Source organism: Herpailurus yagouaroundi, unplaced genomic scaffold (genome assembly GCF_014898765.1).
Source record: "Herpailurus yagouaroundi ecotype Mexico unplaced genomic scaffold, PumYag 164, whole genome shotgun sequence".
Lineage (NCBI taxonomy): Eukaryota > Metazoa > Chordata > Mammalia > Carnivora > Felidae > Herpailurus > Herpailurus yagouaroundi.
The window spans coordinates 16658038-16683344 of record NW_024412405.1 but is presented as its reverse complement, the minus strand read 5'-3'; the positions used below and the strand labels follow the sequence as shown (position 1 = coordinate 16683344).

The 25307-nt window shown below is 44.1% G+C and overlaps 1 protein-coding gene across 2 annotated transcripts in view; it reads left to right on the top strand.

Moving 5' to 3' along the window:
- The window catches only part of GPC6 (glypican 6), a 1123065-nt gene extending 1098344 nt beyond the window's left edge, over positions 1 to 24721 (top strand). The window contains exons 8-10 of one of the 2 annotated variants that reach the window (XM_040487422.1): positions 1046 to 1182; positions 16399 to 16574; positions 20299 to 24721. In XM_040487422.1, coding sequence (XP_040343356.1) covers positions 1046 to 1182; positions 16399 to 16574; positions 20299 to 20501 — 516 coding nt within the window. In that variant the 3' untranslated portion in view covers positions 20502 to 24721. The remainder of the gene's footprint in view (positions 1 to 1045; positions 1183 to 16398; positions 16575 to 20298) is intronic. The other variant, XM_040487423.1, reaches the window with a different exon arrangement.
- Positions 24722 to 25307: the final 586 nt, after the last annotated feature.

Sequence of the window (25307 nt, the reverse complement as noted above, 5' to 3'; positions counted from 1 at the left end):
TTTAGGCATATCTCTGTGTCCAACGTTTCCCTTTTTACAAGAGCATCAGTCATAATGGATTATGGCCATCCTAATAACCTCTTTGTAACTCCCTTGCCTCTGAAAAATGAAAAAAAAAAAACCCACGTCCCAACAAGGTCACATTCTGAGGAACTGAGGGTTAGAACTTCGGCATATAAATGGGGGGGCACGTAATTCAACCCTTAACAGATGCATTTCAACCATCCATAGACTTTCCTAATGTTTACATGGGCAGAATAGAAAGTCAGGGGTGTGACTGCATGAAACTAGATGTTAATTACGGAACCAAAATGGTACTGAATCCCTGTCTTTACCCTTTCTGCAGGTGAAAAGTCAGTGCTGAGCCTGAAAACAGGAAAGATGGGGTTACTAAGCTTTTCCTGCCATCCATCCATAGGGCTGTGGATTTTACACTTACCTGTATTTGGAATGACTCTTCTCTTCTGGCTGTAGAGATTTTTAAGTGGGTTTGGGTTGCCACTCACCATCCAAGAGTGTGCTATATGGACCTGTCAATTGGTTAAGAGCAGAGGTTACCAGCAGTCGAATTAGTGACAATATTTATTTCTTACAGAAACAAATAGACCGTTGGGAAAAGCATTTTATCTCTTGGTGCATTGTTTCAGTGCATTTATGTGACATCTGAGAAAATGAATTCTAAAGAATATGTTTAGGGAATTTGCAGGGGGGAATACCTATTTCTCCCAGCCAGAGAGGGACCCGGAGCCAGTTGAGATGCTTCGCAAGTTTTTAATTCAAAGCATGGGAGGACAGAAAAGATGGAAAACAAAAAGCCAATTACCTGAGAACTCTCTGCCAGAAGCTAGAGGAAGATTGAGGGAGGAGGTAGGGAGGCTTGCCTTCGCAATAAATCCTGCAACTCAGTGTCTCTCCCTTAAAACCGATAGAGTTTCATTCTAGTCCTAGCACGGATTCTCTAACCTCCACCTGTGTTGTGTCCTTGTGTAGAAACGGGCAACGCCTGGGGAGAATATTCACTCTCTTTCCTTGCTTTCTTGATCAGGTCACAGACATAAAAGAGAAACTGAAGCTCTCTAAAAAGGTCTGGTCGGCGTTGCCCTACACCATCTGCAAAGATGAGAGCATGACGGCGGGCGCGTCCAACGAAGAGGAGTGCTGGAATGGACACAGCAAAGCCAGGTGAGGGTGACTCATGGTGCTACGGCTGGGGCAGTGCGCATCCAGCCCTGGACGCCTCCCATGGCACAACTCTGCAGACCCGTTTATGCAGAACTCGACGGAGGGCGGAGGGACAAGGCGTCACTTAGCCACAGCTATTCAGAGTGACAGGTTTGGCGGGCACCTGGGAGCCCTTACTCTCAAGGTGCCATTAAGCGTGGAATCCTCGTTCCGAATGCCTCGCCTCTGGACGAGGACAGAGGAATGGTGACAGATGCCAGGTTCCAGATATCCCGAAACCACAAAGAGCCTTTTATGTTCGCTTAATGACTTTAAGACAGCAGAGCTATTTTTATCTGCAGCTAAATTTGCACGGCTTTCTGTTTTTTCCATCACAAGCTAAACAGGAAGTCCGACTGTACTGTCTCTCACCCTTGGAGAAAACCAGTTTTTGATGTGCTCTTTGGAAGGGAAAGGGAAAAAGAAAATGACCAAGGGACAACCAGGAAAGTGTCCTCAGAGGTTCCCTGCCTCGAAAAGTCCCACTGGGACCTCCTGATGAGAGATGGCTCTGTTCCCATCCTGCCACTCGGCTGCCCAATGCTGCTGCCACTTGATACGGAATTTCTGAATTTCTTAATTCAGGCCAGAAATAGGGTTGGCCCGAGTTTTCATAGGGTGGAGGAGTTGGACAGGGGAACCGGCTGGGAGTTGGCAAGTAGGGCAGGACACCAGGAGAGGAGGCTGCCGGAGCACGCCTCAGCGGGGCTGCAGGTGGGCAGAGCAGCTGGTAAATTGGACTCAAGGAATCTTTGGGGATTGACCAGCAGGTGGAGAAGTTAAGAGGGGGGTCTGTTCTGCGCCTTCGTGGGTGTTTTCAAGCATATGAAGCAGCTGTGATCAAAAGGAAACAGGAAGGTACAGGGATATTAAGTTCAGAAGCAGCTGCAGAAGGTAAGCAGGGGTGCAAGTGAGATGCTCATTAGGTGCTATTTCTCACACTGCTGAGTGGAATTTTTTAAGCATCTATTGGTAATGATATTATTGGCCATACTAGGGAGAGCTTCGCGAGGCAAAAACAAGACAGCTATGGAAAGAGCCGTAATCATTTCAAGTTGCTCCAGAATATCAATATCCAAAATTTAGATCATGAGCGTAGACAGGTATTTGTCTACAGTATCAACAACATGCCCCTCGAAAATGCTTTAGTAATTTACCAGTGTCCAGCCTTGTAGGAAGGAAACCTTTGGCCCGAAAAATTCAGCTGTGAAATTGAACAGTTTCTAATGTGTCTTTTCCTAATGATTGTACAGAAAGACACTGTAAAGGATGACCAGATGGCCTAATGAATAAAGTGGTTGATTTTCTGAACTGCTCTGTTACCCATCTGTGTTTACCTTTCAGCCTTGGCCGAAACGAAGGCTGTGTTTTGAACTACATTCCCATGGTTACACAGGTTGCTGGCTATTAGTGCATCCACAAAAAGAAATATAAAGAACTGTTACAGGTGGGAATTGGGGAGGGGACTATATACACTCCATCAAGAAAATGAATGGGGACAATGATGACCATTAAAGTTAGAGCCAGGGGAGAGCGGGTTCAGCTGAATTTCTCGTGCAGATCAAGAATGCAGAAGGGTAAATGATTAGGCTAAGGTTGCCCAACTAGCAAGGGTAAAAGCTGGAAATCTCCCAAATCCAAGCCCAGTATTCTTTTCACGTCAATATCCTGACTCTAAAACAAATGGCTGCTAAATATTGTTCTCCCCCCTCCCAGGTTAAGAGAACAAATGAAACAGATCCTTAGCTCTATAAAAGATTTAGTGGATCTACATTCATTCATTCATTCATTTCCTCAGTCCATCAGCAATGTTATTGAGCACTCCCTCTGCCCAGGCGCTGTGCAAGGCTCCGTGAATTAAGTGTTATATGACATCAGTGATGTCTGTCAACCAATGAAAAGCACAGTGGCTGGAGACAGGACCGTGGATTTTGGAATGTCAAGGACCATACTGTTGCACTGTAGGTTTGGGAAAGGACCACACAGGTGGAGAACCACCCCAAGCAGTACTTAGGGACCAGATTTGAATTTTATCCTTAGGTCAATGGGATCCCACTAGGGGGCTATATGCAGGTAAGGGAAATTGTGAAAATTAATGCAATAAAATCATTTGCAAGGATATTCCAGAACCTAACCCAGTATACTATTTTAAAAAAATGAGGCTGTCAGATATTTGTGACTCAAATTATCTTCTCATTGAAAAATTAAAATTTCATAGTTTCTTTTAGTTCCTTTTTAAAAATTCTTCCACTGCAATGAAATCTTAATAACTTTATATGTAATACCATAGTAAGTAGATAACCCATAAAGACTTGTTGAATTACATTTAATTGAAGCTTTGCTCTCATTCTCACCCAAATATTAATTGATGTAGAACATATGAGAGATTTTTTTTTAATTCCACTGAACTATTTTGTACGTTGAAAAATCCGCTTGTAATGCAGATAATAACTATTTTTCCCTACATTTGAAGTATGGATTTTCAGGTGATAGGGCTTCTTAACAGTTTTGTAGGAAAGAAAGAAAGAAAGAAAGAAAGAAAGAAAGAAAGAAAGAAAGAAAGAAAGAAAGAAAGAAAGAAAGAAAAGAAAGAAAGAAAGAGTTATTCCTATCAAAGAACTTGGTTAAAAAAAAAAAACCTATCAACAAGTGTTAATGCATTATGGAACAGAGGTGCCTATTAGCCTCGATAGAGCTGGTAATGGTCTTGAGCTCCTAACTCAAGCCTGCTTGATGAGGCCACTGGCAACCCAGACATTTCTTCCTCTCTTTATGTTTTTCTGAAAATTTTTAATGGTTTTTATTTATTTTTGAGAGACAGAGTGCAAGTGGGGGAGAGGCAGAGAGAGGAGACAGAGGATCCAAAGTGGGCTCTGTGCTGACAGCAGAGAGCACGATGTGGGGCTCGAACTCATGAACCATGAGATCATGACCTGAGCCAAAGTTGGATGCTTAGCTAACAGAGCCACCCTTTATGTTTTGTCCATGTGACTCCTATAGCCACATGCTTCCTTGCATACCATTTCCTTGGCCCTCTCATCCTAAGTATTTGACCCAACTTGTCTTCCAACACCCATATTTCTCCTGGCTGTTTTTGAACACCACTCCACAGCTCTCTCCCATACTTCCTTGATTCAGGAGCATAACTATTTCCCATGTTAACATTTCTGAAATCAAAATGACAACTACCATGGATATGTCCATTTCCTCCAGTGTGTCATAGTTTCCCGAATAGCCGTTACTAAATGAGTGGCACCTGTTGACATTGATGATGACTTTATTTTTTTTTTTTAATTTTTTTTTTCAACGTTTATTTATTTTTAGGACAGAGAGAGACAGAGCATGAACGGGGGAGGGGCAGAGAGAGAGGGAGACACAGAATCGGAAACAGGCTCCAGGCTCTGAGCCATCAGCCCAGAGCCCGACGCGGGGCTCGAACTCACGGACCCTGAGATCTTGACCTGGCTGAAGTCGGACGCTTAACCGACTGCGCCACCCAGGCGCCCCTGACTTTATTTTTTATTAAGTTTTATTTAGTTTGAGAGAGACAGAGATAGTGCAATTGGGGGAGGGACAGAGAGAGGGAGAGGGAGAGAGAGAGAAAGAAAGAGAGAGAATCCCAAGCAGTCTCCACGCCACCATCACAGAGCCCAACATGAGGCTCAAACCCACCAAGCTGTAAGATCATGACCTGAGCAGAAACCAAGAGTCAGAGGCTGAACCAAATGAGCCACCCAGGCGCCCCGACATTGATGCTGACTTTAAATAGAAAGAGCAAGATACACATAGATGTGGCTGCTATGGCAGCTGCTGGGTGAATCTGCTGTATTCAGATAATGGCCAAGGGTCTGGGCGCAGTGGCTCCTCTAGAATAAGAACGCCCCCCTTCATCTTCCTGCTCCCACCCTGAGTCATTGCTGGCAGATCTCACTCTGCTTCAGTAGCTAAGCAGGTCTGGAAACAGGAGGTGAGCTAGAGGGAAGAGACTGTGCCCTTCAAGGGGAGGAAAATGCCGGTGTGCCAACGTCCTGTCAGCACTTAAATCTCCATTCTGCCAGAAAGACTGGTTCCCTGCTTCCCTTTCCCTTGCCAATGTTTCGGCACAATTTAAAGACCAGGTTGTAAATTCTAAAGCAGTTCTTCTCAAATGTTACTGTGCCGGTAAAATTCTTGGGGCACGTGGGAAAAACGCAGATTCTGACTCAGTGAGTCTGGGCTGGGACCTGAGATTCTGCATTTCTAACAAGCTTCCCGGGGATGCCGTGTTGCTGATTCAGGGACTGCACTTTGAGCAGTGAGGCTTTTAAGACAGAGTTGCCAAATTTGGCACAGAACACCAGACACCAAATGGAATACACTTATGCTAAAAAAAGGATTCACTGCTTATCTGAAATTCAGATTTAACTGGCAATCCTGTAGTTTTATCTGGCAGCCCTACTTTAAGCCCCCATTAACATGTAAGATACTCCCTTTTTCAGTTCACGCACACACCTCCGGGAGCATGTTACGATTTGTTGTTTTCTCTTTGCCTCCACGCATAGCCCTGATGTTTCCTTTAATGGGGCTTTCCTTATATTAAAAACAACAACAGCAACCGGGCCAAGGAGGTCACGTGGCTCAGTTGTAACGTCAGTCGCTGAAGGTAACAGGCGCACAGGCCAGGTTGAAGTCATCTCGACAATGAATAGCTTAGGCTTAACCTGCGCATCAGAGAGAATGTTAAGTTGGAAATGCTACACAGCCTTCACAATGCAGGGTATTGTCCACACAAAGCCCTGGTCTCCGATGAAATGCCCTGTGGGCTAAGGATGGGTACTTTGATTCCCTGGCCAGTACTTGACTCGATTAATGCCTTCATTCATGCTGCTAAAACAGACACATCATGGTCTGGGTGGCTGACGCAGAAACTTATTTCTCGTAGTCTGGAAGCTAATGGGTCCAGACCAGGGTGCCAGCAGAGTTGGGTTATAGTGAGAGCCCTCTTTCACGGCTTGTAGAGAGCTGCTTTCTCTCTCTGCCCTCCCACGGCAGAAAGAGGGTTCTGATCTTTTCTTCTTCCTCTAAGGGCACTAATCCCATCATGGAGGTTCTACTACCTTCCCCCTCACCTAAACCTAATCACCTCCCAAAGGCCCCACCTCCTAATACCATCACTTTGGGAGTTGAGGGGACACAAGCATTCCGTCTACAGCAGTTAGTACTCAGATTCGCATCCTCCTTTGCCAGAACAGCTAGCAAAGAATTTTCCTCGGATTTCTCAGCAGTGTCTGCCACTCAAGAAAAGCAGCCTAGGAGGCATCTTCAGTGACCGATGGGAAAGCCAAGTGTGCAAATGTAACTTCTTCCATTTCTCACTTACCTAAGCAAATTCCTAGAGAGAAATGAGAGACGATGCAGCCACACTGACTCAACTCGGACAAATAGGAATTGAAAGGAAGTTAGTAAGTAAGGGAGGAAAATTGATAATAATCTAGAGGTCCACGGGGGGAAACAGTAAAGCGTCGTTGTGCAGGTTACAAATCTAGGCGTCCTAAAGTTCCCAGAGACCCTGGGAGGACATGTGCGGCCATCTGTCACCCCTGAGAAGGGCACTGTGGGCAACCGGGTGGCGGGGGCGAGCTGGGGGCACAGGAGCTGGAGGAGAACGACAAGATGGAGACAGGAAAGAATGGGCTCAGCAGGCGATAAAACTTGTATATGGTTAGCATATGCAGGCTGGAACTTTCCACGTAGCAGCCACAGAAAAAATAAAACCCTCGTGGTGTTCCTATAGGCTCTTACTTTGGGCTCCTATAGAGGCAAATTCTTAACTTTTTTGAGACCATAGCTATGTCAAATTACATCATCTGTATCTTCCTTAAGGATTGTTTCCGCTTCATGGGGATCGTTTTTCTAAGGCCATAGGAGTTAAGAAGGAAAGATTAGCATGGGAGATGGTGGGAGGAGCCAGAAAAAGGCAACAAAATGTGAGAGAGGCCAGTCTCAACAGCACATGGAGTTCATGATGGGACACGTGTTGTTTCAGAATCGCCAGGGTTTCTGCAGTCATTTCCGGATTCCTCCCGCCCCCTCTTAAAACTACCCCGCAGCTTCCTGCTGCCCCTCCTTGTAAGCCGTTGTTTAGCCCTCAGCGTCTAGCGTTCCTGAAAGTGCCTTCCGGAAGGAGGCAAACAAAATCCTGGCTGAGGACGAGGATTGATTGGATGGGTTGAAAACAGAGCATTCGCGGGGAGCCTGTGCTGGTTTTTAAGGCCCCCGGTCCTCGCAAAAACAACTGGGTCCCCAAGGAAATCTTTCCTCGGGCCGGGAGGTAAATACAGTAAATTGTAAGAAATAGGAAACCTAGAGAAATCTAGAAAACAGATCAGTCGCTCTCACCAGCCACCGAGTGGATTGACTAAGCCAAGAAAATAGCAAGTCGTGACTGGGTACATTTGAGCAGATGCAAGCGCGATGAAATGATGCATGGTGATGAGAAATGTGTCAAAGACAGTGACCTGGCAGATCTGGCAGGACAATATTGTTTTAGTCTGATTGCAGAATATGTCCCAAAGCACTCTAGCTGCATTTTAAAGAACTGTGAGTATCTGATGTATACCCAGCCAGGCAACCACGTCAGGAAGGTGGGAAGTCTGTCTGGGGAGAGAACTGGAGACTGTCACACCCAGCGTTCCCGGGCGTGCACCTCCCTTCTGTGCACACCTGGGAGGGAAGACCCCTTGAAGTCTGACTCTCCTGGGGGAGGGGGACGCTGCATGCACCTCCCGCAAGTGGTACAAAATGCAGCTACAAATACCAGGAAAGGAGCATGTTGCTGTCAGCCGCTCAGCAGCCCTGACACCTGACACGAGGGCCTTTTGTCCTGTGCACGCTGGAGTCCGCTGCCTCTGGTTCTACGAAGGAAGAATGGATAAGAGGGAATCTTGCCAATGAGCAAAGAGGCCAAGTCCAAGAATGTAGCTTCTACTCGCTGCTGCAATCAGTGAGCTGTGTGTCCTTCAAGGGTCCCCGGTTTCATGTCATGCGTTCTCCGGCTAGAGGAAAGCCACAATGAATCATTCTTCTGTGCAGGGGTCTAGGCTTTAAAAGTCCCAATTCTGACAGTCCCTGGTTGACTCAGTCAGAAAAGCATGTGACTCTTGCTCTTGGAGTCATGGGTTCCAGCTCCACATTGGATGTAGAGATTACCAAAACAAATAAATAAACCTAAAAGTCCAAATTCTCCTGCCATCAGACATTCCTATGAAACAAGCCTGGCATGGGAAAAGCCATGTTAACAATTTAATTTTCATAAGAATGCATTAGAATTGTGTAGTATGTTAGATTTTTAAGCATTTTCATATACTTTCACTCAATATGTCAGTTTATGGAACAAATAAGGTAAGTATTATTCATGTAAATATAAAATATATAATCATATAAAGTAGCTAAGTCACTTGCCCACGATCGCACTGCTGGGTCCCAAAGGATCTCAGGTCCTAGGTCAGTCTCTGCACCTTTGACCGTATTTCAGGGTCACGTCCCATTGAAATACCTAATGTCATAGACAACTCTAGCTTAGCAGCCTTCAAGAATGTCTGAAGCCACTTTAGTCATAAGGTCACAGTATGCTTTGAGTAATTTCACTTTCCAGTCAAAACAAAAACAAAAACAAAAAAGGAAAGGGGGAAAGGAGACGATATCAAGAACTTCAGAAAAGTTACACTTAAAACTGAGATTTTTTTTTTAAATTGTGGTAAAATATACATAACGTAAAATGCAGCATTTTTACCACCTTTAAATGTAACAGTTCAGTGGCATTAAGTACATTCACATTGTTGTACCCCATCACCACCCACCATCCACAGGACTTTTTCCTCTTCCTACACTGAAACCCTGAATCCATTAAAGACTCGTTCCCCACTCTTCCCTCTCCCACCTCCTGGCAGCCACCATTCTGTTTTCTGCCTCTCTGAATTTGACTACTCTAATTACCACATAAGTGGAATTGCACAAGATTTGTCTTTTTGTGTCTGGATCATTTCACTTAGCGTGTCTTTAAGGTACACGCATGCTGTAGTGCATGTCGGGATTTCCTTCCTTGTTCAGGTGGAGTGGACTGTACATATAGACCACACCTGGGTACCCATGCATTCGTTGATGCACTCATGGGTTGCACCCACCTTTTGGCTGTTGTAAATAATGCTGCTATGAACAGAGGCGTAGCGATCTCTGTTCCAGTACTTGCTTTCAATTCTTTCAGATTGAAAATTCCAGAGGTGGAATTTCTAGATCATATGGGAAGTCTGATTTTTCAAAGAACCGCCATACTGTTTTCCAAAGCGCTGAACCATTTTGCACACCCTATACCAAGCACAAGAATTCCAATTTCTCCATGTTCCCAAGCCTATGGATGGTAGCAACTTCAGTCAGGAATGCCAGCTCTGCTGGCCTCGTCACACATCGCTCACAGCAGGCTCCGTAGACATTTCCGCAACCAGCGCCCCTATTTATGGCTGGGTCAGCTCTTGTGGTTCTTATTATGATCACAGGATGCACTTCAGCAAGACACCATCAGGGTACTTTGAGGAACAAGATGTATTACTTACGACCTGGAGAGGGCATGGCACGCTCAAGGGCCACACAGCAAGGTCAAGGGGAGCGGGGATGACCTTGGGCTTTACCTTCATTTGGGTCTAAGTGTGGGGTGCCTGGAGTTTCTCAGGTTCACTGTTGATTGGCTAATTTACTAATGTAAAACCTATGTGTGGGAATTAGGGCATGGGAAGGGAGATGTGGGTCACTCAAGCAGTGAGTTCTCCAGGTTTCCGAGGGCTTCCTGAAAGGGAACCTTCATGGGCGAGAGCAGTCTAGCCCCTTACCTGGTTGTTTTGCTAGTGGCTAGTGGCCGATATGTTGACTCAAGATGCGTGTCTTTGAAATGGAGGCCTGGACAAAATCAGAAGCTTACACTCCACTCTGCATCCTCACCAGCACTTGTTATTTTCTGTTTTGTTTTGTTTTGTTTTGTTTTGTTTTGTTTTAAAATAATAGCCATTCCAAACAGATGTGAAGTTTAAAACTTAGATTTGAAGAAAGCCTCTGAAAGAAGTTCTGGGTACCACAGGTTCACAATCCCTTCTCTGAGATCCCTGTGACCATATGTGTTTCTGAAGTCGAAAATTTTTTTTAGATTTTTGGAAAAAAATCATCAGAGTGCATATACCATAGGCTGCAACTCGCAATCAAACACATTAAATTTCTGCAAGATGTATTACTATTCCCACTACAGTGGGATAAGTGAAATGTATGATTAGCCTCATTTCAGATCAGATCAAGTTTTACTAATAAGGAGATGGCAGGAAAGAAGGAAAAAAAAAATTTCAGAAATTTTTTCCAGACAAGGACCTGTATTAACATTCTACTATTTCATAAGACTCTTAAACCCACAGGAATAAATGAATACGTAGCTTAGAATTAGAACTTGCTGGCGAGACATGGATTGAATGCAGCTCATTTGTGACAACGAGCAGGACTGAATCCGCTTTTACCTTTCTTCTTTTTTAATTTTTTTAATGCTTTATTTATTTTATTTTATTTTATTTTATTTTATTTTTTTTGAGAGAGACAGAGTATGCATGGGGGAGGGGCAGAGAGACAGGGAGACACAGCATCCGAAGCAGGCTCCAGGCTCCGAGCTCCCAGCTGTCATCACAGAGCCCGACGTGCAGGTCGAACTCATGAACCACGAGATCATGACCTGAGCTGAAGTCAGACGCTTAACCGACTGAGCCACCCAGGTGCCCCCGCTTTTACCTTTCTCTGTCCAGTGTGCCTTGTGTCAGGAGCAGAAGAAAGAAGCATCTGTCTTAAAAACAAACCCGGGCCAGCACCTGGGGACCCCAGCCCCCCCCCCCACCCCTTCCTGCCCTGGCTTCCACTTGGCTCCTGCTGACCCCACAGGGTACCACCAGGCTAACCTTCCTTACAGGTGTCTCCCTTCTCAGACTTTTACTGGCTTTCAAATCCCATTAAGTCGTGAGAACTGTGTGTCCCTTTCCCCCAATGTGCAGCTCCTTATGCCAGAACAACAATCAGCATTAACGAGGTGATAAAGACAAATACAGGTAGGTGAACGTGACTGTCCTCCTGGCAAGCACATTCATAGATCAACTGAAAGGAGTGATTTTGAATGGTGACAATGACAGGCACTGTGGCTGGCCAGTGGGAACCTTCTGTAGCGTCAGGCAACAGAGGGTGACAGAGAGTGTCACCTCTGCCAGGAGAGGCCCAGCACAGAGCCTGAAGCCATCCACAAGGTTGAATGTATAAGTGCCCCCCACCCGGCCAAATTCCTACGGGACTCTTTCACCCTAATTGGCTCTCACGTGTGGATGTAATCAAGGGGGCCTGTATCCACAATATGAAATGAGATGTGGTCTTAGCCCATTCGAACTGCTGTAACAAAATGACACATCTGGGTAGCTTATAAACAACAGAGGTTTGTTTCCCACACTTCTGGAGGCTGAGGTCCAAGATCATTGGGGCACTAGCATGGTCGGGTGAGAGTCCTCCTGTGGGTTGCAGATTTTCAGTTGTGTCCTCACTTAGAGGAAGGGTTGAGCTAGCTCCCTGGGGCCTCCTTCATGAGCTCTGCCCACGTGACCTAATCCCCTGCGGAAGACCTCGCCTCCTGAAACCATTACTTTGGGCATTAGGTTTTCAACATGTGAATTTGAGGGGAACACAAACATTCGGACCCTAACAGATGTGAAAAAAAAAAAAAAAAACGAATTCTGCAAAACTACTGAAGATTGAGTTCCTCTACATGCTCTTGCAAAATAGAAGGTAACCCAGAGTGGGGACTCCATGCTTAATTGTTCACGGATGCCACCTGCTTGCCACACCCAGCAAGAAGCGTGACATGACAAACAATGACGCCCTGTTACACCTTCCAATCTGTCCTCATTTCCGGGTTCTCCTCGCGCCGGGTAAATGTGCATCCGGCCTTGGAGCCTGGGTTGTCTGTACCAAGATCCTGCTTCCTTTCCATGTCTCCCCAAACTGTCCTGGTGCGAAAATAGCATGCTGTCATACACGAAGAAGCTGGTGCCAAATCTAATAAAGGGAAGAATAGTATGGATTCCAAGATGCATCCATTTCTTCGGGCTATGAGTGTTTCACAAAGCGATCAAGCCTGAGTTCCAGGCTTCTCTGGATCCCTCAAGTTGCACTCTGGACATCCATACGTTTGGCCTTAGGAGGTACCTCTGGAGTGACAAAATGGCCATTTTCTTTTTCAACTGTGCCTTCTGTGTAAGTTTCCACATTGTATCTGAAGTTACCCTTTGAATACGCCGAAAGGAGAAAAGGTTCTTGAGGACACAGGGGCATTGTTACTTGTTTTTATTGTAAGTGGCTGAGCATCGGTAGGCACAGTTAGAGGCTGGGTTTATTTGGCAGCGTCTCATTGTTCCTGGACGCTCAGACTCCCAGGGGGTCGCATTCCCATGTAAGCTATCGCAGGCGGCTGCTGATAAATGAGTCTCCGCTAGCCGCGCGCGCACAGCATCTGAAAGCAACAAAGCCTTCCCCTGACTCAGCACAGGTACTGCTGCAGGAACCGTCGTCCAAAATGTCGAGGGGCAGCCCCAGAACGGGCGGTCACCTTTCGGCCACTCTCAACTCCTGCGTCAGCAAAGGCTAGCTGCACTTGCTAGCATTCATTCCAGTGGGCTTTGGAATTAAGTAGAGCTCATGGAGCTCCGGATATATAATTGATGTCAGCAGCAGTCAATCCAATGCTATATTTTAGGAGTCAAGTGCGGACTCTAACAAGAATTTATTAATACGCCAGATATAGTGAGAGACAACACAGAAGTTATGCTCTGCTGCAAAAATAAAGAGAAATGGTCCCCAAATTTTAAAATTTTCAATTAGGGCATTTTTTAGGGCAGTAAATACTGTGAAGCTTTGTGGAAAAGAATTTGCAATGTGCTCTGTGTGTTTTATTATTCATTACGTGGTGAACATTGTGAAGTCGATTTTGTTCAAAATATGGATGAAGATGTGGAGCTCATTCAGAGGACTTCTGATTTAAAATGGATAAACCAATTCATACACAAATACATCATGCATGAGATTTCAATAGCTGAAAAATGGCTTAAATATGAAAATCTCTCTGTGTGTTTCTATTTCTTCTTTTGGAGGCTGATGGATAGAGGGCCTTTGGTTTCCAGAACTTGGAAAATCACCTGCAGGAAGGGGAAGAATTTTAAGAGGATGTATACTGTACAGGGATACGTAAGTAAGAAGGACAAAACAGAGGAATGGACATCTTCCCAGCTTACAGGGCACCACAGTAGAGGCAGTGCAGGAATGATGATAACCACAGCGAGGCAGGGCGGCCCCAGCCAACGCGCCCCTGTCCTAGACTTCCTGATTCCCCCGAGATCTACTCCTCCTCTCTCCATCTTGGTCAGTGCCCTGAATGAGAATCTCTACAAACCACATCACCTGGGTGCCCTTGCCCCCTGGCTTCCAGCGGGCTTCTTCTGATGGGAGGCAGCACGTGGTCAGAAGGAGGGACTAGAGAGGTCAGGGCTTCATTCCCCGGCTCCCTCCCTGAGTGGCCTTGGTTCGGCAGGTGCTGCATCATTTGGTGGCCGTCTGTGACTTCAGTTCTTGCTCATTCTGGTGGCAGTTCCTTCCCAGGGGCTCTCCTGCTGCTAGCAGCCTTGGGGTCCTTTGTCAGCCAGCGCTGGTTTCCCACCTTTATAAGTCGTCTCTTCTTCAAACTCTCTTTATTACCTCTTTGAGTGTGCCATCTGTTTCTTACCAGGACAAAGACAAATATAGCACCTTTGTAAGAATTAGAAAAAGGCACCCATATGGGTACCTGAGGGTTCATTACACTGTTGTCTGTGCTTTGGTATGCATTGAAATGTTCGAAAATAAAACAATTCCCCAAAAGAAAAGCGTGTCCCTTTGGTGAATGGTGCCCTGCAGGTGCATAGCTTTGTGGGCATGGAATTCAGGCTGGATTTCAGCCCAACTCCCTCCCTGAGCAGGTGACTTTGTGCAGTGCACAAAATGCCCAGACGAACCTGGCAGCCCTCCGGAAGGATGAGCAGGTCTCTAAAAGCTGAAAAATATCTTAAAGAGGAAGTGAAGATTGACCTGGGTCTTTAAGGATATTTGGGACTTAAATTGGAAAGTGCCTCGCAGGCAAGGAAACCCTGTGGGACAGGCAGATATAAGATGTATACAGGTATAGATTCTGTAAGGCAAGGATTGTTGAAGGGATTGTTGCAGCATAAGTAGAGACGGGATGGAAACGGGCTTTGCTGAGCTACGAAATGTGAATTGTCATTTGTGATCACCCAGGCAGCATGGTGCGCTGTTTGGACACGTGGACTCTGAAACTAGACCTAGTGGGCTTAACTCGCCCTTTTGCCATCCATTAACTCTGTGACTTTGCACAACTACTCATCCTCACTAGGCCTGTTTTCTCTTTTGCAACATGGGGATAAAATAGCACCTACCTCTTAGATTTGCTCGGGGGCTGAATTTAAAAATACACATGAAGGGGGGCACCTGGGTGACTCAGTCGGTTGAGCATCGGACTTCTGCTCAGGTCACAATCTCGCAGTTGACAAGTTCGAGCCCCACATCGGGCTCTGTGCCGGCAGCTTGGAGCGTGGAGCCTGCTTCGGATTCTGTGTCTCCCTGTCTCTCTGCCCCTCCCCCGTGCATGCTCTGTCTCTCTCTGTCTCAAAAATAAATATAAAACACTAAAAAAAAAAAAAAATACACGCGAAGGGCTTAACACAGTGCCTGACAGTAAGTGCTCGGTAGGCATCAGCTACTGTCACCAAAAGCTTTCAAGCAGAACAGTGACGTGAAAGCAGTAGCTTGTGAAAATCAGTCAGACCGTGTGTGCAAGATGCGCCACAAAGGAAGAGGCGGGCGGGGAAGTCAGTCTGAGGCTCTGGTACCGTCTGCACTCGAGGAGGTGAGGCTCTGGTACCGTCTGCACTCGAGGAGGGACACGGGAAATGAGACAGAAGTAGCAGGTGCAGGGAATACTAGGAGAAGAGTAGAAGGGGGGCTGCGAACAGGCAGGTCACGAGAGTGAGGAGTCAGAGAGGGCTCCAAGCACTTTTCTGAGACCTTTAGTCTCCACTGGTCTAAATGCACAAAGGCAGCGTGGGCAGTCGACATCAAGGAATTGACAGTTAAAAATTTTTAGTACCAGTAAAAGGAACATGCCCTTTTCTTACCAGTGAGAGAATTAAAGAACCATTAGATTTTACCCTTCTCTTTCACCCAATATCGAACATTAGATCCAAGATTTTATTACAAAATAAAAACCCTGATGGACGCTTCAAACGTTCCAGTGCTCACTGGTTGCTCCTCGAACTTTCCAAAGATGGGTTTTTATATCCAGAAGTCTCTTCTGATTAGAGTCTGAAGTTGGGCCTCTTCAGTTGAGAAAGAGCATCCTCGTGCAAGAGAACTAAAGAGCCTGTATCATTTACAAGTTCGGTTCTTAGCAAAATTAACCAGAGAGCTGAGGAAGCTAACAAGCCCTTGACTTCAGTATCTACCATTTGGGATGGAGGGAAGAAAGTAGTTAATTTTTTTTTTTAACGTTTATTTATTTTTTTGGGACAGAGAGAGACAGAGCATGAACGGGGGAGGGGCAGAGAGAGAGGGAGACACAGAATCAGAAACAGGCTCCAGGCTCTGAGCCATCAGCCCAGAGCCCGACGCGGGGCTCGAACTCACGGACCGCGAGATCGTGACCTGGCTGAAGTCGGACGCTTAACCGACTGCGCCACCCAGGCGCCCCGAAAGTAGTTAATTTTAAGAAACAACTTGTCTAAGTCTGCAACTGAACGTTCCTTTGTAGGCAAGCCTCCCTGCATATTCAGTATCATTTTAAAAACCACTCTGAAACCATTTTTTTATAGCCCTATCTCCCTCTGAGAAAAGTTACTCCTTGCTTTCACTTTTTGGGTTTTTTGGGTTTTTTGGTGTTTTTTTGTTTGTTTGTTTGTTTGTTTTGTTTTTTTGCAGGAGCAGAGCCAGTTGTTGCCAAAGCTCTGGCCCACTGTCAGAGACAGCACAGCACAACCTGGTACCGAAGCCCCTCTTGCCTCACGCTGATCTGTTCTCTTTCTGTTGACCCTGCAGATACTTGCCTGAGATCATGAATGATGGGCTGACCAACCAGATTAACAACCCTGAGGTAGACGTGGACATCACACGGCCCGACACTTTCATCAGGCAGCAGATCATGGCTCTACGCGTGATGACCAACAAACTAAAGAACGCATACAATGGCAACGATGTCAACTTCCAGGACACGAGTAAGGAAGTCTTTACCGGTGCCAGTAACTTCCATAGTGAAGATAGGTGGTAGATTATGCCACAGTTTTCCTTCAAAAGCAATGTACACCTGTAATCTTATGTCATTCTTGCCCGATCTGCAGAGCTGTTTATGGTCCTTTGGACAGAGGGCTCTGATCCGCAGGGCTTAGGAGACAGTTACTAAAATCCTAAAATCATAACTGGTCTTTTTTTTAAATTTTTTAAATGTTTATTTTATTTTTGAAAGAGGGAAACAGAGCATGAGTTGGGGAGGGGTACAGAGAGAGGAAGACACAGAATCTGAAGCAGGCTCCAGCCTCTGAGCGGTCAGCACAGAGCCTGACGCAGGGATCAAACCCACAAACCATGAGATCATGACCTGAGCTGAAGTCGGACGCTAAACTGACTGAGCCACTAGGCGCCCCAAATCACAACCGGTCTTAAGGATTAGTTGCGCTGGATTACATTCAGTGCTACCTAAGCTAAAAGTAAGTCTCATCTGCCAGTTGATCTATTAATGATAAAGCAACAAAGTAATGTTTTCATCTTCTCCTTCCCCCATCATCATTTACATCTCTACCCCAAACTCCTGTCCACTCCCCCAACCACCAAAAGAAGAATGTCCTGAAGATTGCTCAGACAAGGCTAGGCTGGAATCCCTGTTTTACCACTGACTGACTGGGGTCTTAAAATTATATCTTGAGTGTCAGGTCGGGTCATCAGGAAGTTCATTTGCAGCCATCTGTAAAGGAACTGAGATCATCATATCTCATGTGCCGTGGATTCAACTGCATTAGCTCTCTCTCTGTCCGGTCACTCCCATACATGAACCATGGACATTTGTATCTGGAATATTGAGAGAAATAACGAAACGTTAGTGCAGTATTACACATGACTAGTTTATTAGCTATCACAAAATGTCAGAAGTGATTGGAAAGACTAATAAGTGAACATGAAGTGAAATTTGGAGTTTGTGTAAGTGATTTTAAGAAGTGTAACTATAAAAATTGGGGGGGGGTGTTTTATTGTTTTGGGATTTTTTTTTTTAAAGATATGTGTCCTTACAGAGAGTTCTTAGGAAAAGATTTCTGGGACATAAGCTGTGGAGTCACCAGTGACTCTGTAATTTGGTCACCGAAGCAAAAGATGATGCTTGTGTGCTTGAATTAATGAGATAGAAAGAAACAAGTTACGGATGGAAGATACGAAGTCATCTAAGTGTTAGCCATCATCCTACTGAGTTGTCCCCTGCAGAAAATTTGTAGCGCTTTATTCCACTTTAAATAACCCAAAAATTAATTTTCTAAATGCAGGCTAATGGCCAACCCACGAGACTTTCTTGCTGTAAACCCCCTGAGAGTCCTCCTATTATTTCTCTAAACCTCTTCTTCTTCACAAGAGAACCTTCCACAAGGTTTTGAGCCTTTGCTGCTTCTCCCTTGCTCCTTCCTTAGCTTCGCTCCTCTGAATGCATCCGTCGTCTTCTCTATCTCATGAAATGCTTTATTGTCTGGAGAATGACTATAGGAATAAATAATTCAAGAGAACGTAAGAATTATTTGAGGCTGCCCTTGCTTCTGTCTCCTCTCTGACCTAAAGAGGTTATGCCCATGTCAATCTGCAAAGCTTAGGGAGTGTGCCTGAGAAGAGATCGTGCCCCACTTTCCCTTGAAAGAAACTAAAAATTAGCAACAGTTCAGAGCATCATTTAGCTCTAACCCAAGCCCCATAGTTGGCCCCCTATTTTAGGATAGCGTCTGTCATATAAGCCATTATCACATCTTATAGCCATCACCCTTCCTGCTTTTGACATTTTAAAAAATCGCCCCTTAAATTCCTGCGTTTCTGATTCCTTTTCAGAAAGAGATGGGGCCATTATTTCTCTCAGCTGGAATCTCCTGTCATTATTTGCTTGCCACGTTTTTAATATTCTAAATCACTTTAATAATATCTTTGTAAAGGTTATACTACTTCTTGTTCATAATACCAGTGTTAAGAGCAATTCCCTTAGCAGTTCTGATATCTCTGAATTTAATTAATGGGCATTTTCCCCCTCATAAAGGCCAAAAGAGAAATCCTAGAAAATATTGAGAACCTGGTATAGTGTAATCAAGTGATCTTACCTGGTATTTAGATGTCCCATTAAAAAAAAAACAAAAAAAAAAAACAAAAAAAAAACCTTGTGGTGAGTTGTGCCATGTTTATTCAGGGGGACATTAGAAGGGTCCCTGCATTACTCTGATTTTACTTAATGTAGCATCTAACAGTCATGATGGTGCCAGCATTTCAGGAGCAGCTCAACCCTCCCACCCTTGTTCAGGCCAACGGGGAGGAATTTAGCTCTATTGACTGAATCTTTGAGCAAGCTGGGGAAAGAGTAAATGTCATGACCAGGTTTACAGTTTCCTGAGTCCTTCCAGGAACATTATCTCACGTATACCCCCTAATGATTCTGTGAAATAGATAATGAATGAATATTCTCCTTTTTACAGGTGAGAAAGGAGAGTCTCAGTGAAGCTAATTGGCTTGCCCTAGTTCACTTCAATAAAAAAATAGCAGGTTAACACCTAGGTCCTTCTTGCTGTAGGAACCATACTTTTTTTCTATCAGGCATCTTTGCAAGCACTGGGTTTGGTGCCATCCCACATTTTATCAGGGTGCCTTCACACAAACTCTGAGAGGCAAATGTTACTGTCTGTCTCTGTTGAGCTGAAGAAACACAGAAGCTGAAGATACTTCCCAAGGCACCTTTAATTATTCGACAAGTATTTCTTGTGCATCTGCTGCGTTCTAGGGACCATTAAAGGCAACGGGGATCCAGAAGTGAACCGTATACACCACACACAGTCTCTACCCTCAACGAGTGTACATTCTCATGGAAGGCACAAGAAAACAAGCAAGTTAGTGATACAATTGCACATGGTGATAAGTACTTTCACACAGCTAGTGATTAATGGAGACTGAACTGGGACCCAGTTCGGAGACACAGGGTTGTGAAACAAGAAGGAACCAACCCGTGAGAAGTGGGAATACAGCAGGCCCAGAGGGCATGTTGGGCAAGTTGGGAAGATGTCACGCTAAGAAGACATACTCGGTGGGCACTTGGGTGTTAGTTCCCAGCAGGGAATGGCAAACCTTTTCTGGAAAGAGCCAGTTGTGAAATATGTTCAGCTTTGAGGGCCATACATGAATGTAGAATTAGACAATGAACGCATAAGCGAATGGGGGCGGCTACGTTCCAACATAACCTCATACGTGGACACAGATTTAGCGTTCACACACACCCTATTTATGTGTCCCAAAGTATCACCCTTCATTTTCAAACACTGGAAAATATAAAAACCATCCTTGGGTTATGGGCCCCGCACGTACAAGCAGCTAGCCATAGACCTCAACCCTGACCCAGAGAAGTTGGGTTGACATACCAGCATCAGCCAGAAGAAGAAGTACCTTTCGAAAGCCAACATGGGTAGGCATGGCCTCTTGTCCGGTTCAGGTTTCACACGTTTCTTAAGTTGGGTAACTGGATATCAGTCAACCCTGTGTCTCAGACATCTATTTCCATACGGTCTCCCCGCCCACCACAAACCTGCCCGCTACAAACAAACCCCTTGCGGCAGTTGAGGGCAGGGAGGCCCTTCCAGAACCTGGCCCACATCTAGTGTGTGCCCCTACGCCTTCCAAGCTGTGGTCTAACTGTCTTTTTCAATCTGCCCACGCCAGGCGATGAATCCAGTGGCTCTGGGAGTGGCAGCGGGTGCATGGACGACGTGTGTCCCACGGAATTTGAGTTTGTCACCACCGAGGCCCCTGCCGTGGACCCCGACCGGAGAGAAGTAGACTCTTCCGCAGCCCAGCTCGGCCACTCCCTGCTCTCAGGGTCTCTCGTCTGCATGGTCCTGGCACTGCAAAGACTGTGCAGATAATCCTGGGTTTTTGGTCAAATGAAACTGCATTTTAGCTATTTGAACGGCCAACTCCCTTCTTTTCTTACACTCTTGGACAATGGACCATGCCACACAACTTAACCGTTTTCAATGAGAAGAGAGCAGTACTGCACTCTGCCTCCCTTTCCGTTTGCCCAAAGAGTACCGGGTGCCAGACTGGACTGCTTCCTCTTTCCTTCAGCTATCTGTGGGGACCTTGTTTATTCTAGAGAATTCTTACTCAAATCTTTCGTACCAGGAGATTTTCTTACCTTCATTTGCTTTTATGCTGCAGAAGTAAAGGAATCTCACGTTGTGAGTTTTTTTTTTTCCCCGTTTAAAAAAAAAAAAAAAGTCAGAAAGAAAATAATTTTCCTCATAAAATCAGGCCAAACCCCAAGACAACTGCATTTTCAACAAAGGAGCAAACAAGAGAGAAAAATAAAAGAGTGTTACCATTGTGAGGTCGGCATTGCCAGCCGACTCCCAGTGTAAGCTTTTCTGTGATAAATCAGGTTTGCAAAATGCTTTGGGAGAGAAAGTTTGAATTTTTTTTAATGTGGTGAAAATACAGTGTTGTCTTGGAGGTACCGTCTTGCACTCTGTCCACAGAATACCAAACTGATTTGGGGGTACTGATACTAAATTTAGAATTCCATCTTTAATACGAGAGCAAAATTGCCACGACCCAGCACCTCTCTCCCACCTTGCCCGATTTCAATTTCAGTGATGGCACCATCTTCCTTAATTCTCTTGATGTCTGTCCGCTGTATCCAATTGGCACAGATTTTTCTCTTCATCTCCAGTGACTAGTGGAGGCTCCCACCAATTCATCCTCCCCAAGGGTCTCAATTGAAAATAATCTTCAATGAAACAAGAGCTTTGCTTTAGCCACAGGTTTGACATTAATTCGATGTTTCTGCCCCTGGGCTCATTACGCTCCCAAAGAGTTCTTTTCATGAACTTACAAGCAATTAGATCCAATTGTGAGTGAGTTTTCGTTTTTTAACTATTTGCTTTGTGGCAATTGGTTTCTGCATCACAAGGGCATTCTCTTACAAAATAACTCACAACAACAAAAAAAGTCAAGACAAAAATATATATATATAGTATTGACATGGAGATTTCTTTCACTTTTTTAGTCTTAGTATGATCATCTATTTTTATATCTCTCTATATATAAATCACAGATTTTAACTTCTTAATTCCAAGCTCAGGGTTGACACACCTTTGTAACGAAAATGTTTTGTCAACCAGCTCTTCTTGTTCTGTGCTGCTCAGAGAAGGGATTCCTCAGTGGTCTGTGAGCACCAAGAATCAAGAAAGAGAACTTTTTACGTCTCTAACTGTCCGTTTATTAAAAGTTTGCCAGGGCACATCCTTTTTGCATGAGCGTGCTTTGTCCTGGGTGCTGCAGACGGTACCGAGCTCGTGGGGAGAGCCATGGGTGTGCAGGACTGTACTGGTGATGGGAACCGTATCAATAAGGAATGTGGTATACACACAAAACCATCGCTTTCATGTACGCCTTCAGCCTAGGATTCCGCTTGGCACTTGGACATACGACCTAACTCAAGAGGCCACTGTAGAGCCACAAGCCTAACTGACCCACCAAGTGTACCAAAGCCAGGCCCTATGCTCCCCATGTTAGAGAGAAGCGAAATAAACCAAACTGGGGCTATGTTAATACGGTTGGCTATCCACGTGTTTCTTGGTTTTTATGATGATCTGGGGTTGGGAAAAGTAATGCTTCAAGACACCATCGTCTGCCAGTCACATTTTATTTAACCCATTGACAGAAACGGCACGTAAATGGTATCTTTCGATCTTCGCTCTCATCAAAATTATAATTAGTTATTGATTTAGTCATCACATTTAAGTAGAACACATGCGGCACAATAGTATTAAGTATATTTGAGCACTTTTGCAAAACTGAAAAGTACTTAGAAGCATCTATTGCTATTTTATGCCTAATGAAATATGAAAAGTAGGATTCTGAGAGACTTTGTGGCATCTTTTCATTTAAATCTTATGAAATTAACACCTAATCTAATTCAGCATTGCGCACGTCTAGAAAACCATCCATTTCACTGCCAAACTTCAGCTTCCTATCACCAATTACACAGAAAACATCTCTATGAAGGACCGATCATTCAAGTTGCTCATTCCATCGTGTGTTCAGAAATCAGTATTGTCTTTCTCCAATAATTAAGGTGCAATACAAATTAAATCAATCTTGATTTTCCAGAATATATGAGTAGTAACTTGTTTTTATGGCTTTAAACTCCAGGTCTTTCCTTTTTTAAATATTTCTGCATCGTCTTCTATGAAATAGATCAGAATGCCTTGTTTGCTTTGCGCTTTCACCCCCGAAAGGTTTTGTGCATGTGTATGAATACACATTATAGTAATGAATGTGAACCCATGTTCCGTACACATGAAACACACAGATAATATATAAACGCCTGCTCCAATTGTTTCAACACCTTCATATCGATAGTATCCATATTGGTGAGATATAGTGATCCATAAGAGCCAGGCAGAGAGCTGAAATGACTATCAGTTAATGATGCCACAACATCGGTCACTTGCATGGATGTGGTCGAGATATTCTTCAAATTGTACTTCCTAGTTTTTATCATCCCACTATGTTGTATGATTTTTTCAGACTAATTTAACATGAGGCTTTTTCTGTCCTAAGGGAACTGGTTTAATCCGGTTATCCCATTTCAGTAAGTATTTTGACATTCCTCCTCGCCCTCCCCACCTCCTCCGCCAAATTAATTTCTCTCATCTCACTATAGTGATAGGGGATGAAATAATGCTCCGTGATTTCTCCCGATCTGCCCTCATTTACTTTGATGTCTCCTAAATTCTGTAATCACATCACAACCTCTGTTATGAGTAGGGAGGGATGGGCTCACTGAAATCAGACACTAGAAATTGTTGGGTGATGCTCATAACCGCGAACACTTAGCTTATTGAAGTGCCTCTATTTACATGTTCTTTAGTTATAATATGTATTTTTCTAACAGAAATACACGTCTGTAATTGGTGTATATTATACTTTGTATATGTTATAACAAAAGCTAAACAGAGGCTAAAGTCTTTAGCAGAGAAGAATGAATTGCAAATTCACCAAGTAGAGCTCTGCCTAGGGTTCTGTATTGAAGGACAGCCATGACAGCCTTCTGTCACTTTTGTGGAGATCATGTCAGTACTTTGATTAGAGCCATCATAGAACGACGTCAGCACTGGCAATCGGATTCCCTTACGGTGGTTTACCCGGATAAGTAGCTGGTATTACCCGCTTTACTTGTAAGGGGCAATATTAACAAAGTAGTATTTTCGTCTACACTGAAAAACACTATTAAGTAGTCATTATAAAAGCAACCTTCTATAAATCAAACACATTGAAAATATTGTTGGACACAGAGCCCTGATATTTAATTTATATTCCCTGCTGCAGACATTAGCCTACTTTATTCTTTAGCCATTACATACATGTTTTGGCTACACACTGAACACCAACTAAAGTCCCCAAGGAGGAATAAAAACTTAGCAAATTCCTGAGTTGTGATTCTTTTATTGCTTCTCTTTGCAAGGCTAATTTTCAGGTGGTTTGATTAAAGGTGGAAGTGTTAGCAAATGTAAGTTTTGACTCACCCAAAACTTGCAGAAATACAAACTCATTTTTAATTACCTACAGTCACGAATAGACCTGACTTTCAACTTAAAAGTGGGTGGGGGTGGGGTGCAGTTTAGCTTTGCCAAGAGAAGAGTAAAGGAGACCATAACCTATACATTTGCAACGTGTTTCTCCTTGGTGGAGATATTAGCCAGTGTTTAGTTTCAGGCCAAGTTATACAAGTAGAGTATTGATTTGTATGCATTCTGGAGCCTTGCTACATCACGGTTTGCTACGGCACGGGACTCAGCCTAGCCTGGGGCCATTTGAACCTCATTCAGAGTTGAATAGTTTCTGGAATCTTTGACATCGTCTTGTAATGAGGTACTTTCATGAGAAGACACCTGAAGGTGCGTAACAGTGAGGTCTCTGTGTGCATATGCATAATATATATGCAGGACAAATGTGTGCACCAATCAAACCTGAAATTTTATGTGACTGTCAAATGAATATTACTTGGGTTAAGATTTTTCATTTCTGATTTGGATAGAAAATTGCTATTAATCTTGTATTAAAATAGTTTTTAAAAATCTACCGGTGCCCTTTCTGCATTTTCTTAATTATTGTCACGGTCTAAATTTCAGAGTTTTTGAATTTCTTTTTGCTTGAGACCTTTTTAGAAACTGCAATACTAAAAGAAAGAAAAGGAACCATCGACGAAATCAGCACCACTCACCTCAGTATGCTTGGCATTTGAAATCATGAACTTTTAGAACTTGAGAACTTTGAAGAGCTTTCCGAATGTGTATGGAAGATGCTATATCTCTCTTCTTTTGTATTGGTTTCTTCTCTAAGATAAAATTCAGTGGCTTGACAACTGATGTCAATACTCTATCACTGAGGTGAGAAAAGTAAGATGATATGTGAAAAGACTAACCCTTTCCAAATTCAGCAAGTCGCATTGATTTTTACATTTCTACAAGTTTCCGTGCTATCAGGAATGCTAAATATTGTGTAACATGCTAAAGATTCACTTAACAAATATTTATTAAACTCCTACTCTGTGCTAAACCTGCTCTAGGTACTGATCACGGTTGTCAAAAACACCAGTTGGAAAGTATTCATTCTTTACTACAGTTAAATACGATTACTACGAATACCTCACTTCTTTCAAGAAT